Source organism: Podarcis gaigeae (genome assembly GCF_964106915.1).
Source record: "Podarcis gaigeae genome assembly, chromosome: 4".
NCBI lineage: Eukaryota > Metazoa > Chordata > Lepidosauria > Squamata > Lacertidae > Podarcis > Podarcis gaigeae.
Window position 1 is genome coordinate 106,613,014 of NC_139677.1, and position 17,432 is coordinate 106,630,445.

Sequence of the window (17,432 nt, forward strand, 5' to 3'; positions counted from 1 at the left end):
GCTCCGTCTTGATGACGACTAAGATGGTGCCTTGCCCAAGATGGTGATGAGGTACATGGAAGAGAGGGGGATGGAGAGCCAGTGCTGAGCACTTTCCAGCCCTGGGATTCCCAGCAGGATGAACGAGGAGGGGTTGGCCTGGGAACTGCAGTTGGAAGCACACATGATGCTCTTGTTGGAGAGATCAGGTCATCATCACTGGGCATGCTTCCTGGAGGAGAAGAAGGAGAGAGAACTTCTGTGAGGAACATCGTAGGAGCATTGAAACTGCCCCCCACCAAGTCAAAAGATCCCAAGAGGAGCCTGCTGAATCAGGACAATGGCCCACCATCTTCTCACAGTGGCCAGCCAGATGATGAACTTGTCTAATTCTCATTTAAAGCCATCCATGTTGGTGGGACGCGGGTGGCGCTGTGGGTAAAACCTCAGTGCCTAGGACTTGCCGATCGTATGGTTGGTGGTTCGAATCCCCACGGCGGGGTGAGCTCCCGTCTTTTGGTCCCAGCTCCTGCCCACCTAGCAGTTCGAAAGCACTCTTAAAGTGCAAGTAGCTAAATACGTACCGCTTTATAGCGGGAAGGTAAACGGCGTTTCCATGTGCTGCGCTGGTGCTGGCTCGCCAAAGCAGCTTCGTCACGCTGGCCACGTGACCCGGAAGTGTCTCCGGACAGCTCTGGCTCCCGGCCTCTTAAGTGAGATGAGTGCATAACCCCAGAGTCGGACACGACTGGCCTGCACGGGCAGGGGTGCCTTTACCTATGTTGGTGGCCATTACTGTCTTTTTCAGGCATGAGCTCCATCGTTTAACTCTGCTATGTGCTATGTATGTATGTGCTATGTACTATGTATGGAACTGAGAGCTGGACCATCAAGAAGGCTGATTGCCGAAGAATTGATGCTTTTGAATTCTGGTGCTGGAGGAGACTCTTGAGAGTCCCATGGACTGCAAGAAGATCAAACCTCTCCATTCTTAAGGAAATCAGCCCTAAGTGCTCACTGGAAGGACAGATCGTGAAGCTGAGGCTCCAATATTTTGGCCACCTCATGAGAAGAGAAGACTCCCTGGAAAAGCCCCTGATGTTTGGAAAGATGGAGGGCACAAGGAGAAGGGGACGACAGAGGACTAGATGGTTGGACAGTGTTCTCATAGTGACCAACATGAGTTTGACCAAACTGCAGGAGGCCATGGATGACAGGAGTGCCTGGCGTTCCCTGGTCCAGGGGGTCACGAAGAGTCGGACACGACTAAACGACTAAACAACAACAACAACATGTGTGAAGAAGGACTTTCTCTTATCCACCCAGACTTTTCCAGTATTCTCCATCATTGGATGTTCACGAATTCTAGGGTGAGATCATTTATTTTTCTAGGTCAGGATTATCTACCACACTGATCTGCGTTTGGCTCTCCAGGGCTTCAAAGACTGGTCTTTTCATGGAGATGGTGCCAGGGACTGAACCCAGGACCTTTTGCAGCCACTGAGCTGTGACACTTGCCATCAGAACCTGCCTGGAGAAACAGGAACTGTGGAACTCAAAGCAACAATTTGAGCCGTGAAAGCTACACCAGTCTTCCAGCTTCTTTTGTACAGGAGGGAACAAAACTGCTGGGGGGAAGGGCCTTAAGTCATAGAACCATAGAATTGTAGACCCCAAGGGCCTTCTAGTCCAACCCTTCAATGCAGGACTGTGTGAGGTTGAGCCTGGTAAGGCAGGATGTGCCCTTCAGCCGGCTCCTTTGGCCTCTGAGTTGGCATGCAGTGATGAGGGGGCTTTCCTGGGGCAACAGATGGGTGTCTCTGGCTCATCTCTAGCCAGAGATGGAAAGAAGATAAAGTCCCTACCAGAGAAGAATGGCAGTTCAAGTTGATGAATTATGCCAAAATGGCTAAAACGACCAGAAGAATCAGAAATCAGAAAGACCAAAGTATAAATAAGGAATGGGGGAAATTCATAACTAATCTTAAAAACCATTGTAAACAGTTAAAATCGTTAGTAGGGTTGGAATATCACTTGTAGTTTAATGGACACAGTGGAGAGGTAAAAGATTTGGATTATTATAAACGATGGAGGAGGAAATTATTAACACTAGGACCCACAAAGAGGAAGAGGGGAGTCCAGAAGATTCTCTGGAATCTCGTTTCTATGTTGTATGTTGGATATGGGACTGTAAAATTTTCAACTGAAAATTTTCGGAGTTTGTTAAGAGAGAGGTAGTTAAGATCCATTTCTGTTCTTGTATATAGTAACTTGTAGAGACTGCTGTAAATAATAAACACCTCTAAGTAACCAAGTTACTAGTAGCAGCGTCTTGTTCCTGCTTCGTCCATCCTGCCTGCAAATGATTGCTTTCTGGAACTCTGAGTATGCTCTGCTAAGGTCTGGCTAAGCTCCTGCAACAGGTCAAAGTTGAAAAACACCAATATGTTCAGCAAAGAACAGGGATCAGCTAACCAGCAGAGCAGGAGGAACGTTCAATAACCAGGTTTTCTGGAGGAGACCTGGGAGTCAGCAAAGGCCATTTTGCTTGCATATTGCCTGGTTTTGCTAAGCAGAGAGTATGGGCCTGAGAACCTAAGAAGATCTTGCCAGATCAGGCCTGTGGGGGCCAATCTTGCCCAGGGTCCTGCTCTCACACTGGCCAACCAGATGCTGAGTATGGGAAACCTGCAAGCAGGATTCAAACACAAGAGCTCTCTCCATTCCTGTGGTTTTCAGCATCTGGGCTCCAGAATCATGGCTGCCTCCAACTGTGGAAGCAGAGCTGAGCCATCCTGTCTAGTATCCATGTATAGCCCTCTCCTCCTCCATGAACCTGTCTAATCTTATTTTAAAGCCACCCAAGTTAGAGGCCATCATTGCCTCATGTAGAAGGGAGTTCTATAGTTTAACTACATACTGCAGGAAGAAGGACTTTCTATTACCTGGGTTTGTTTGTTGGTTTTAAATCTGCTCTCTCTCTTTAATATGCAGCCAGAATTGGATTCTCCAAGACAAACACCCAGATAGGATCTTGCTGTTGTGACTGAGGCCATCAAAAAGGGATTCCCTCACTTTGCAGGGAATGCTGCAGTAACAGACATAGTTCCAAATATCCTGGTTGCTAATCCTCACCTTCCTCCCCCTGTTCCTTACCGCAATTTCTGGCCGGATGTTCTGGACTCCAACTTCAGCCGAAGCCCCTCTCAGACAAGCCATTGGCACCCCAGTGTCACAACTGTAGCAAACCTGATTCTGCCAGAACCTGGAGGAAAGCCAGGAAATATTTATGGGCTGCGGTGTGATCTTCAGGGATCACTAATTGGCTGGGAGCTTTCTGACTGTAGCACCCTGCTTGTGGTTAACGCTTAGCTGGAATGAAATATTCAACGCAGCAATAGAGAAATTAAAATAATAATTTATTTGTCAGACAAATAAATGAGAGGCACAGTGGTATATGGTTACCAAGCTCTGGCCTGGCCTCTTGCCATCCTGGCCAGCACTTATATTCCCTTAATCCAGCCCCCTTTGCTCCTCCTGTGGCTGCCTCTGTCCAATCAGCCTGGTTGAAATTCCTATTGGCTGTTTGGTAGAACCAATCACAAAAGATACACCCACAAAAGATACACCCACTTCCTTGCCCTTATAAGGGAGACAAAGAGCTATATATGTGACAAATAAGTAATAATATATCTTACATGGAATCTTAATTACCAGCTCACCTCTTGCCCTCCTTGCCCTATTGCCTTCTAAAACAAATGTTTAATCTTACATTTTTATGTTCAACAGATGTCAAGGATCTTGAGTTTCACATCAATATTGAGAGCTAAAGAGCCAAGCCAGTTGCCTTTTTCACTGCTCTTGGCCTTTCAACCTTAGAAAGAAGATCTGGCTCATTTCACTGGGAGGCACATTGGTATTATTTTACTATTTACCCTTGCCTTTAATTGTGTTTTTTCAGCCTTGGGGCAGCATATGTAATTCTCCCTTTTTATGACTTTGAGAATTGTTTTTCTACTATAAATCAATGGGGCCCCCTTGTCTTAGGAGAAAAACCTCTTGCCAAGGTTCTTTCTGCCTGGCATGAAACATTTGAAAATCCTTTTTTAAGCTCATTTTTAAATACAAGCCTTGATTGCAATATATAAGCTTTGATAAAAATGCAGGCTTATGATTAGGTGCCTCATTCCCCCCTTTCAAGCTCAAGGACCTTCATCCCAAATGTCCTTGATAGCTTGACCTTCATCATATTCCTGAGGTAAAGCTCTGTATAGGGCCATGATATGAGGTAGAGTTTCATTTGAAACCATCTTGCTAATTGTACTTCTAAAACATGAAATGATACATGGCATCATACACAAAACCATTACCACTACTGTCAAGAAAAACAAGCAAGACAATAGTATCCCTTTGAGTCCTGTGACATTAGGTAACCAATTGGTGAGCCATCCCATATCCCATCCTTCCCATGTTTGTACTGGGACATGTGCTATATTCTCCATCTTTGTGGCCAACACACGGATTGCCTCACCATTATCAGAAATGTTAAAGCAACAGGCATTCCCTGTCAAGTTCAAGACTCCACATAGGCCTCCCTGCCTGGCAAGTACATAATCCATTCCCATTTTCAGCTGCAAAATGGCGGCTCTACTTTCATCCAACTGTTGTGCAATAAGTCTCAAACTCTGGGCCGTTGCATTGGTTACAAGTTCCACTACTGCTTGCAATCGAATTATTCTGTTTAGATTATAAATAGGATCCCGTGCCCCTTGTATGAGCTCACCAGGATTCCAGGAGGCAGGATCATAATAGGCTATAATGCGCTCTGGCGGCCAATCATCAGTACCGCTCCAACTTTGGGTACTTCCTCCTGCTATATGAGAAATATCAGCATTCCTTCGTGTTCGCCTGGCCGAACTAGTGGGCATAATCCACATTGGTGGTAATACCCAACCCAAGAAACAAGTCCCACTCCATTTGGAAGGGAGCTTTTTGTATGCCCATTCTCCACATATCCACCACAACCATCGGGTCTGAGGTTTTTGGTACGTGGAGTACAGAAGGTGAAATACCAAAAGAGGTAGAGAGTTCACAGTGCAGTATGTTAGATTGCCTTTTTCTGTCACAGTTATGTTCCACACCACTTTCCATGCGTGAATAAAAGGAGGTGCACAGGGCAAGGTATTCCGAGTTCGATAGGTAGTACCGTGTGCCCAGGTATGACTATTCTTAATATAATCCCAAGTATAGTGGCAATGAGAAGAGCCTACCATGGTAGAATCAGCTGCATCTGATGATTTATGCACACAGAATTCCCCTTGCACAGGTATAACTCGTATTGGTTTAGTTGAGTTCCATCCGGGGAAATTCTGTACTTCTGTTTGGTGTGGCATTTCGCTTACCATACCAATGGCATTTAATGGTATCAGTAATAAGGGCATACCTCCCTCTGAATCATCTGGCCCAAGAGAGCAAACAAGGCAATTGGTCCTATTTGCAACATTGGCTACCATTTCAGCTAAGCCTACCCACATATTGTGGTCATGGTTGAATCCATATTTAGCCAATTTGGTCAGATTCAAGGACCCTTCCCCTTCCCAAGGGATCAGGATTAATAATAAAATCATGTTGATGTCTAGCATATGCATTCCTTCCACAAAAGATTACCTTATTGTGATAGCAAAAAATATTAGCCCCAATATAATTCCCTCAGTGACAGAAATGGGGAACCACCAAGACCAAAACATATATCCCGAGGATCCCCAATGAGTAATATCCCTGATAATTGTTCCACAAGGGGGCAGTCAATCAATTGTATTAGAGAATCTTTCCGTTCACAGTCGCTGGTTCAGACGCTCCTCAAGCTTCAGGCGTGCGCAGGTCAGCCAGCTTCCAGGTTGTGGCTGCAGCAGGCCGGTCGTCAAATGTTGCCCGTGACCTAGCCCGTTCCCGGTAGGGCTAGATACAGGGGTTTTTGGAGAGAGTTAGTTTTAAAGGATTAGAGGGGTCACCTTTGCACGTCCAACTGCCTTCGGACTTCTTCAAACGAGAGTGATGAATCCAGGGGGTCACCTCAGCTACCTTCACCGCTGTTGGAGTAGAGAGCAAGACGGTGTAAGGTCCACGCCATTTAGGTGCAAGTGGATCGCGTTTCCACTCTTTCACCCATACGCTATCGCCAGCCTGGAACTGATGAATCGGCTCGGCAATGCTGCACGGCGTGCGTTCGAGGGCCCACCTGTTAAGAGAAACAAAAACACGGGAGAGAGATTGCACTTGTCCCTGTGTCACATGATCTCCTATTTGTTTAAGGTCAGCTGGAATATCCTGAACAAAGGAGGGCGGTCTCCCATACAGGAGCTCAAAAGGTGACAACTTAAGTCTTTTTGTGGGTGCACACCGAACACGAAACAGTGTTATGGGTAACACATCTACCCATCCCAATCCCGTTTCCTGGGTTAATTTTGCCAATTGGGTTTTCAGAGTCCGATTCATTCTTTCAGTTTTCCCTGAACTCTGAGGCCTATATGCTGCATGCAGTCTCCATTTTACTTGTAGGACTCGACATACATCTTGTACCCCAGTGGTGGATTCCTTCCTCGCCCTCTCCCTCCATTTAAGGGGCGGTGGTCTTGCTTCACTGCTGTGGCTAGCATTACCATCTTTTCCTTCTGCCACTTCTTCTTCTCTTGCTTCTCAGCCTCATCCCTATTCCGATAAACTCGGCGTGCAATGGCCATAATTTGGCTCATCAGCATCCCTTCCCATCCTTCTGATTTCTGAATTTTCTTACGAATATCAGAAGCGCACTGGGCCACAAATGTAGCAGTAATCATTCTGCTGTTTTCAGGGGCTTCAGGGTCAAAAGGAGTCCATATACGATAGGCTTCTTGCAGCCTCTCTAAAAAGTCTCCTGGACTCTCATTTGGTTTCTGTTCTACTTCTGAGACTTTAGACATATTAGTGGGCTTCTGGCATGCCCTGCGGATACCTTGCACAAGTGTCTGGCGGTAGGTGGTAAGTCTGGCCAGGTGAATTCCATTGTTTGGATCCCAATTAGGATCTTCCAAGGGAAAGTTATCTTGGAGATGACGGTCAATATTAAAAATATTTCCCACTCTGGCCTGCTCACGCAAATATATCTGTGCCTTTTCAATTATGTCTCTCCTTTCCTCAGTGGTGAAAAGAGTATTTAGGAGCTGGCGACAATCTGTCCAAGTAGGGCTATGAGTATTTACTATTGAAGTCACCAAGTCCATCATAGCCTGAGGTTTTTCTGCAAAAGATGGGGTGTGTGTTTTCCAATTCATCAAATCTGTAGTTGTGAATGGAATATATTGCAGGGTCGAAGTTCGAGGTGGCCGTGGTCCGGGTTGCCCGTTAACCAGCGCAGGCTCCTCAAGTGCATCAAATACTCTTCTAAGAGGGGCTACTACGTGATCTTTCTCTTCGCTTTGCTCTAGGGGCCTCAAATCATAGGGGATGGTATCTGTCCCAAGGCGTTCTTTTAGCAGCTTTATACGCCTGGCTGTATTGCTTGCTGACCGATTAAGGTCTCCCTGTAACTTCTGTAATAATTCTCTAGGACTTGGATGTACAGGGGTTTGGGGTGGGCAATCAGTTGTTCCACTAAAGGAGACTGTAGATGCAGGTCTATTAGGAGTCACAGGTGGAATAACCACTTCTGCTTGGGCTTTATTATAGGACTCCAATGCCTCCTGAAGATATTTATCATAATCTATCAAGGAATCAAGCTCTGTGACTCCACTCCCATTATTCATTCCACTTTCTTGCCTTGGGGTTACAACTGGCGGAGTGTTTGAATTAAGCTCCCTTCGATGTGGAGCATAGGGTGGAGGTGGAAGCACCTCTTCCTCTGGTCCCTCAAAAATGGGTTTGAGTTTATTTGGCAAGATTCCTTTCCTAGCTTCAGCTTTTATAGCCAATAATTTGCATCGTTTGACTTTGCATTCCCTTATCCATGGAGGATTTTTATTTAATGTGCTCAGCCAGGAATCTATATATGGAAATTGTTCTGGGCACCCTCCAGTTTCTTTGGCGATATTAGACCAAAGTTTGCTTACTAAATTTATATCAAAGGTTCCCTGAGATGGCCATTCAGTATTTTGTTTCGGCCATTCTAGTTCACATAACGTTCTCAAGCGCTCTGGCGTCATTTTGACTCCATATGCCCCTGAGAAGGCTTTCTTAAAATTATTTAACATACACTCAAGAGGTGTATTTTCCCCCTTTGAACCCCCAACTCCCATTGTATGGCCCTGTGAAGTATCCACTCAGTCACTCGCACACACACTTCGTGAGTTTCCTTGCCCAGATGGAGTCGCCTCACTGGGAACCGAAGTACTACCCACTCCACACTCAGGTCAGCTACAGATTGCTCTGTACTTTCTCACACATACAATGCGCTGGATACTTCACCACACTCTACCTCCCAATCCTTCCCTTTCCCTACACCAGATCACCATCTGATGTACCCAACCACCTAGCGTACTCAGTTTCCCCTTACTGAGACGCAGAAGTTTGATCAAGACTTCTCTTCCTCCTAATTAATTGGAGGGCCAAAAATCCCTTTGTGCACTTACCCTTGGTTGGTTCCCTGTTTCCCCCGGTCCGTCGCCGCCAATGAGCAGGGTATCAGACAGACGAGTCTTCTGCGTTCCCCCTGGAAAAATTTACCAGTGCGCGCTTTGGGTAGGCAGTTGTCCTCTCTCTTGTACCCTGCCCAGTAGGGTGAAGGGGCTGCGTTCCAGCAGACCACTTATCCGAGTCACAGTGGCACCATAAAATGTAGCACCCTGCTTGTGGTTAACGCTTAGCTGGAATGAAATATTCAACGCAGCAATAAAGAAATTAAAATAATAATTTATTTGTCAGACAAATAAATGAGAGGCACAGTGGTATATGGTTACCAAGCTCTGGCCTGGCCTCTTGCCATCCTGGCCAGCACTTATATTCCCTTAATCCAGCCCCCTTTGCTCCTCCTGTGGCTGCCTCTGTCCAATCAGCCTGGTTGAAATTCCTATTGGCTGTTTGGTAGAACCAATCACAAAAGATACACCCACAAAAGATACACCCACTTCCTTGCCCTTATAAGGGAGACAAAGAGCTATATATGTGACAAATAAGTAATAATATATCTTACATGGAATCTTAATTACCAGCTCACCTCTTGCCCTCCTTGCCCTATTGCCTTCTAAAACAAATGTTTAATCTTACATTTTTATGTTCAACAGATGTCAAGGATCTTGAGTTTCACATCAATATTGAAAGATTTCCTTCATTTGAAAGTTTCTAAACAAATGCCTGACAACCATATATCAAGAGTGCTTGGATGGCGTCTTCTGTCTGGCAGGGGGGCTAGGCTGGTGGCTGACTTAATTTCAGGATAAATACAACTCTTACAACCATATGAAATAAGAATCTAGCATTCCTTAAATCCTTTGCATAATTACATTTAAGCCAATATATTTAAGCTAATATATTTCATTCATTTATCATAGGTAGCCTTTTAAAAGAATAAAGCCTTTGTAAAGTAAAAAGGAACTCAATAAAAAACAGCTTTAAAAGATTTCCCAAAAATGCTCTCTTTTCTTCTAGCCAAGCCAGTTGCCTTTTTCACTGCTCTTGGCCTTTCAACCTTAGAAAGAAGATCTGGCTCATTTCACTGGGAGGCACATTGGTATTATTTTACTATTTACCCTTGCCTTTAATTGTGTTTTTTCAGCCTTGGGGCAGCATATGTAATTCTCCCTTTTTATGACTTTGAGAATTGTTTTTCTACTATAAATCAATGGGGCCCCCTTGTCTTAGGAGAAAAACCTCTTGCCAAGGTTCTTTCTGCCTGGCATGAAACATTTGAAAATCCTTTTTTAAGCTCATTTTTAAATACAAGCCTTGATTGCAATATATAAGCTTTGATAAAAATGCAGGCTTATGATTAGGTGCCTCATGACCACTCCATGGTGCCTCTCCAAGGGGAATGGATGGACCTGGAGAAGAAAGAGAAGTCTCTTCTGGCACTCATGGCAAGGGGTGCAGACAGGATTTATGTTGCGGGGGGGGGCAGGGCACCCACCTCTCACCATCCTCTATCAGGTTCTGTCTAGCAGATTTGGAATAAAATGTCTCAGCAACAGTTCTTTTAAATTGCTTTCCTTTGACCCCAAATTCTCAGAAAAACCTGTCAACAGCTTTCTACAATTTCTACTTTTAGTTAAGTATTTTTATTTACTTACTTGACTGGGGATAGGCGCAGCTGCTGCCCCTTGGCTATGCCCAATCCCATGTGTCAGGGGTTCAGAAGGAGAGACACAGGAGGGGGAGCAAATGGAGAGTGAGGAGGAGGAGTACGAGGGGGGCGCAGGCAGTGACAGTGGCCAGAGTTATTCCGCAAGCCTCTCTAGCGAATCGGAGGACTCACAGAAGGGAGCGCCGGTGGCCAGAGCAAGGGAGATTCCAAGGGAGAAACCTCAAGAGGGAGGGGCCAGCGGGGAGTCCCTGAGCAGCAGCTGGAGATCAGGGCCAGCGTCTCCACCAGAGCGCAGTGGGGAGGGGGAGTCCCAGGAGTCGGGACCAGTGTCCTCACCACCAGAGGGAGGAGAGGAGTCAGGTTTGGCAACACCCACATCAGGAAGCGGGGAAACGGTCAGAAGGAAAGTCACCGGCTGGGCGCGCGCGCCAAGTTCAAATGTACAGGAGCGCGGCACAGCGGGGAGCCCGGGAAGGGAGCCAGGTCCTAAAGCCCGCCGGAGGGAGGGGCAAGACTCAGGAGGCTCCGCGTCAGAGGAGTCCAGGAAGGAGGGAACCCCAGAGGGCAGAAGGACCCAACGCAGGAAAGAGCAGCGCAAGAGGTGGAGCCGGGCTAGAATCTTAAACTGGTGTGGGTGGAGCAGTGAGTCAGAGGGGACTTAGCCGGTCTAGCGTTAAGACGTGGGCCTGCGCGCCAGGAGCTTGGAAATGGAAACTAAACTTCAATAAAGACTTTTGTATATAAGATCCACTGGGCGTTGGTCCTCTGTGAGCTGGGACCTAGCGGCAGTCCTGACACCATGCTTGTGGTTCTTTTAATAAAGTGCTTCAACTCCACAATGGCTTCAACCTTGAGAGTAGAGTCCCTCTGCTAAAACTTCCCACAATTGCAGCGAAATAGCTAAAAATTATTCTAAACTAGCCTTTTCTTTTAAGAGCTGTTCTCTACCCCTCCAATACACCCTCAGCATGTAGAAGAACTCCAGGATAGAGCAGCTTTGCCCAGTGCTTTTTCCCTAGAAAAATAGGTACCGGTACTCACTGTGAAGTTGCTACAGTAAGTGCTACACTTTTTGACAACCAGAAAAAGAGGTGCTGGTACTGTGTACCCCTGAGTACCGCCTGAAAAAAAAGGACTGGCTTTGCCTGGTTCACTGTGTAGTCACAGCTACAAAATGCTACCAAATAAACAGATAGGCAAGGTAAGGTAAAAGGTAAAGGACCCCTGGACAGTTAAGTCCAGTTGAATTTGACTGTGGAGTGCGGCACTCATCTCCGTTTTCAGGCCGAGGGAATTTTCCTGCAGTCAGTTTTCCGGGTCATGTGGCCAGCAGGACTGAACTGCTGCTGATGTACAGAGGACCATGATGAGTCCCAGAGTACATGGAAATGCCATTTATCCTCCCACCACAGTGGTACCTACAGTGATACCTCAGGTTAAGTACTCAATTCGTTCCGGAGGTCCGTTCTTAACCTGAAACTGTTCTTAACCTGAAGCACCACTTTAGCTAATGGGGCATCCTGCTGCCGCCACGCCACCGGAGCACGATTTCTGTTCTCATCCTGAAGCAAAGTTCTTAACCCAAGGTACTATTTCTGGGTTAGCGGAGTCTGTAACCTGAAGCGTCTGTAACCTGAAGCGTATCTAACCTGAGGTACCACTGTATTTGTCTACTCACACTAGTATGCTTTCAAATTGCTAGGTTGGCAGGAGATGGGACAGGGCAACGGGAGCTCACCCCATTGCGTGGATTCGAACTGCTGACCTTACGATCTGCAAGCCCAAGAGGTTCCCCCATCCAGGAGACAGTTTCCTGCACCTGCTGAAGCTTAGAAAGTGAACGTTTGGGGGAACTGAGAGTTTCACACAACACCCACCTGACCCATAAGCGATGCTGTGTGACTAAATGACCATATTTATACCCCGCCCATCTGGCTAGGTTTCCCCAGCCACTCTGGGCAGCTCCCAGGAGTCCAGGCCCTGAAGGAAACCCTCACCAAACCTTGAGAAGGTCCACCACTGGCAGGCAATCCTCACCCAGTTGTGTGGAATCAATCCCATCACCATTTCTCCTCTTCCTCTACCCATTGTGTCCACATGAGCTTCACTTAGCTGTGGGTGGCATTCAAGTACCGTATTTTTCACTCCATAAGACACACTTTTTTCTTCCTAAAAAGTAATGGGAAATGTCAGAAAGATATTTCCAGATTTGTCTGGCAGGGCAAAAAGCCCAGAATAAAATTTAAGATTTTAACTGATGTAAAGAAAGGGGGGGCTTTGCCCTGCCGGACTTCAAACTTTACTACGAATCAGCAGCCTTTTGCTGGTTGAAAGACTGGCTGCTTCTTGAGAACACAGACATTTTGGATTTGGAAGGTTTTAACAATACCTTCGGGTGGCATGCATATTTGTGGTACGACAAGGTTAAGGCTCATAAAGCATTTAAAAATCATATTGTCAGGAAAGCATTGTTTAATGTTTGGATAAGATACAAAGATTTATTGGAAAATAAAACCCCAAGGTGGTTGTCACCAATGGAAGCTAAAGCTTTCAAAAGACTTAACATAGAGTCCAAATGGCCAAAATATTGTGAGATTTTGGAACAAGAGGGAGACAAATTGAAATTGCAGAGTTTTGAGAAATTAAAGAGTAAAGTACGAGATTGGCTTCATTACTATCAGATAATGGAGGTTTATAAATTGGATAAAAAAATCGGATTCCAGGTGGAAAAATTGAAATTAGAAACAGAATTGTTAGAACCTAAAACAAAGAATTTGTCAAGAATGTATAACTTGCTGTTGAAATGGAACACTCAGGATGAAACTGTTAAATCTGCCATGATAAAATGGGCACAAGATGTTGGACATAATATTATGTTCGCAGACTGGGAACAGTTGTGGACCACCGGTTTGAAATTCACGGCATGTAATGCCCTAAGAGAGAATATTATGAAAATGATTTACAGGTGGTACATGACTCCAGTCAAGCTTGCAAAAATTTATCATTTGCCCGACAATAAATGTTGGAAATGTAAAGAGACTGGAGGTACATTCTTTCACCTTTGGTGGACGTGCCCAAGGATTAAGGCCTTCTGGGAAATTATTTATAATGAATTGAAAAAGATACTTAAGTACACTTTGTTGAAAAAACCAGAGGCCTTTCTCCTAGGCATGGTTGGCCAATTGGTACTAAAGAAGGATAGAACTTTCTTTATGTATGCGACAACAGCAGCAAGAATTCTCATTGCAAAATACTGGAAGACACAATATTTACCCACTCTGGAGGAATGGCAGATGAAGATGATCGATTACATGGGATTCGCAGAAATGACCGGCAGAATCCGAGAACAGGGAAAAGAGTCGGCGGAAGAAGATTGGAGGAAATTTAAAGATTATCTACAGAAATATTGTAAAATTAATGAATGTTAGAATGATGTTGGATGGAAATTAAATGGTTACCAGCTGTAATGTAAAGGTGGAATAATAATTTAAAATAAGCTATACTAAGGCGTAACAAGGATTTGCTGAATTAAGAATTTGAACTGGAATACAAAAGGGGGAGGTGAGAGGAGGTCCGGGACATAAGGTAATGGAAATAAGAATTGGAAATTATATTTGTTTTGTTTTGTTTTGTTTTGTTTTAATTGTGTATTTGTTTGATGGTTTTTCTTCTTGTATTAAATTGGAAAACTGTAATAAATATTTATTTTTTTAAAAAAAGAAATGTCTGTGCATCTAATGGAGCAAATGCATGGTCCCTGGAGCCGAATTGCCCAGGGGCAAAAAGAAGACCATGCTTTTTCTTTTGAAAGAGGGAAGTGAGTGTTGAAACAAAGCTTGATCGTTTGCCGATCAGGGAGAGAGATAAGGGATGCTAGAGATAAAGGAGGCTGCCTGGGAGGGGGGAAGTGAAGACAGCAAACTTGCAAAGGGGGGGAAACAGGAAGACTAAAGCAATAAGGAGAGAAATTAGAAGAAGCAGAAGCAAAAAACTGCTCCAGCTACGGAAAAGACACTAAGGCAAACAAGAGGGAAGGGAGCGTTGACAGGAAGCAGCTGATTGGTGGGATCAGAAGAGAGATAAGGGACACTTTTGGAGGCTGCCTGGGAAGGTGGAGGTAAAGCCCATTGATCGACAGGATTTTTGCATTGGGTCACCCCAAATTAACCATCATATCAAATAGCATGTCCATGGTTACTGCCTGCACCAAAAAAAATCATGCACCCACTGTTTCCTGGGGCTGCAATGGTGCAAAAATGTGCTTACAAAGCACAGATCCACATGGATCCTCAGGATTTTTGCATTGGGTCACCCTAAATTTACCATCAAATCACATAGCATGTCCATGGCTATAGCCTGCACCAAAAAAAAATCATACACCCACTGTTTCGTGGGGCCGCAATGGCGCAAAAATGTGGTTACAAAGCACGGATTCACATGGATCCTCAGGATTTTTGCATTGGGTCACCCCAAATTCACCATAAGACCATGTCTGTGGCCACAGAATGAACCACAAAAATCCACTCTTTCATTCAGAATATTTTTTTCTTGTTTTCTCCTCTAAAAACTAGGTGTGTCTTATGGTCAGGTACGTATGATGGAGCAAAAAATATCGTACTTTTAGTAGCAAATCAGCCACAGCAACGAAAGAACCCAGGATAAAATATTAGAATCATCAAATAATGGAGTTGGAAGGGACTCAGAGGGTCTTCTGGTCCAACTCCCTGCAAGAATATGCAGCTGTCCCACATAAGGGTTAAATTTGCAACCTTGGCATGATCAACACCACACTCCCACCAGCTGGACTATCCAGGCTGTTTAATCTTGTGTTTATTTAGAGAAGGCAGAAGAGATATGATAACATTAGACATAGAGGGAAACAACCCAACAAAAATAGCATCCTAACTGGTACAACTCTGCGTCAGAGAGGGGAAATGCTGTTTTTCTACAGTGCATGGCACAATATTAATGAATTGATATTTGTCCCAGTGGGTTGAGTGACTGGCTCTCTCTTGGGATTTCCTTGGATGAATGGTCCCAGGGTCTTGCCTGAAGGACCATGAGGCCACTGCCTTGCTGGAGCAAAGCATGTCAGTGGTCAGTGGCAGGATGGGAACACAAGAATGCCACTTTGTGTTCCATGATGGGGGAAAAGGAGGATACAAACACAGGAAAATAAAATGAAGCAATAATCCACGAACTGACAAATCCTTCAGGAGTTCCTGACCATTCTGAGGATCCTGCTGTAGATCTGCTTTGTTTTGATGCTGTAGATGATGGGGTTCATCAAGGGTGGCAGGAGGATGTAGACATTGCCCATGATGACGTGGAGGAGTGCAGGTGCATGCTGTCCAAACCGGTGTACGATGGAGAGCCCAAGCACCGGGACGTAGAAGACCAGAACGGCACAGATGTGGGAGACGCAGGTGCCCAGGGCCTTGTGGTGGCCCTGGTTGTCAGAGGCCATGCCCAGGACAGTCCTTAGGATCAGGCTGTAGGAGATGAGGATGAAGAGCAGGTCAGAACCCATGGTGAGGAGGATAAGGATGAGGGCATAGAAGCTGTTGAATGTTGTATTGGCACATGCCACACGAATGGTGTCCTGGTGAAGACAGTATGAATGGGAAAGGACAGCATTAGGGCAGTAGGGGAATGTCAAGAGGAAAGGCATAGGAGGCAGTAGGAACAAGGTACTCCTTAGCAGGAGGACCAGCCCAATTCTGGCCACCCTACTGGAGTTCAGCAGTGCTGTGTACCTCAGAGGAGAGCAGATGGCCAGGAATCGGTCCAGGGCCATGGCAAAGAGCACAGCTGACTCCATGAAGGAGAAGGAGTGGATGATGAAGAGCTGAGCTACGCAGGCTTCCTTGCTGATCTTCTTCAATTGGAACCAGAGGACGCCCAGCACTGTGGGCACTGTGGCGAGGCAGAGGCAGAGGTCCGTGGTAGCCAGCATGGCCAGGAAGTAGTACATGGGCTGGTGCAGGCTGGGCTCCATCCGTATGACGTAGAGGATGGTGCAGTTTCCTAGGATGGCTGCCAGGTAGATGGAAAAGATGGGGATCCCGATCCAGCCATGAGCTGCCTCCAACCCAGGGAAGCCCCTCAGGGCAAATTCTGTGGTGCTGAGGTTGGCAGAGGTATCCTGCACCATGGTGAACCCCAGCTACTATCTTCCACTTCCAGGATCTCTCACAGAGAAATGGAGCATTTGGAGGACATGATCAGTTGTCATCTTTGAGGATGGAAGGCAAGGAAGAATTCCTGTAGAAATCTAAGCTATGCCCCAAGCTGAAGATATCAGTCATTCAGGAGTGGAAAGTATTGGAACATAGGAAGCTGCAATAAACTGAGTTGGACCACTGGTCCATGTAGCTCAGGGTTGGTTACACTGACTTGCAGCAGATCTCCAGGATTTTGAGATAGGGGACATTCACATCTATACCTGGAAATGCTGGACAATGACCCTGAGACTTCCTGCATGCAAAGCAGACACTCTAATACTGACTCTTCTTCAAGAATAAAAGGATACCTTGCAGTGAAGGGGATGGAGAAATCCTGATCTCCTTGACCCAAGTCTCCCTGGTTGAGAGTTTCAGGGGATAGAAGAGAGGCCTGGGGGTGATGTTTGCTGGGTCCATGAAGTCTCTTCTCTTGGATGCTGCTAAGATGCTGTGGAAGAGCCTCCTTGTGGCTCTATTAATAAAGTGCTTCAACTCCACAGAGGCTTTGCAATGACCTTGAGCACCAGAGTCCCTCTGCTCAAACTTCCCACAATTGCAGTGAGATAGCTAAAAATTACTCTAAACTAGCCTTTCCTTTTAAGAGCTTTTCTCTCCCCGTATACCCTCAGCATGTAGATGAACTCTCTCTCTCTCTCTCTCTCTCTCTCTCTCTCTCTATATATATATATATATAATTTTTATTAATTTTCATAATAGCAAAAACATTACCTTAAAAGGCATAAAATAAAACATTTAAAACAACTACGGTATATATACAATTAATATTGAATCCACAGAATTCAATCCACAGAATGGGATTACTTGAATTCCCTGACCCTCCCCCCCTGTTCCTTTATATTATTTTCATTTGTGCATGCCAATAAAATCCTGTATTTACTTCCAATTTTGTACATTGTGTATAGTATTGCAAGTGGTTTTTTTTAAAAAAAATCCTGGTG

General features: G+C 45.4%; 1 protein-coding gene across 1 annotated transcript; it reads right to left on the bottom strand.

Annotated features, from left to right (window-relative positions):
• Window positions 1-15,461: 15,461 nt before the first annotated feature.
• Window positions 15,462-16,403, bottom strand: LOC310843662 (olfactory receptor 51V1-like; the record flags this gene model as incomplete). Its single annotated transcript, XM_083737298.1, has 1 exon — window positions 15,462-16,403. One exon carries the CDS (start codon window positions 16,401-16,403, stop codon window positions 15,462-15,464), a length of 942 nt encoding a protein of 313 aa, XP_083593424.1.
• Between the last annotated feature and the right edge of the window lie 1,029 nt (window positions 16,404-17,432).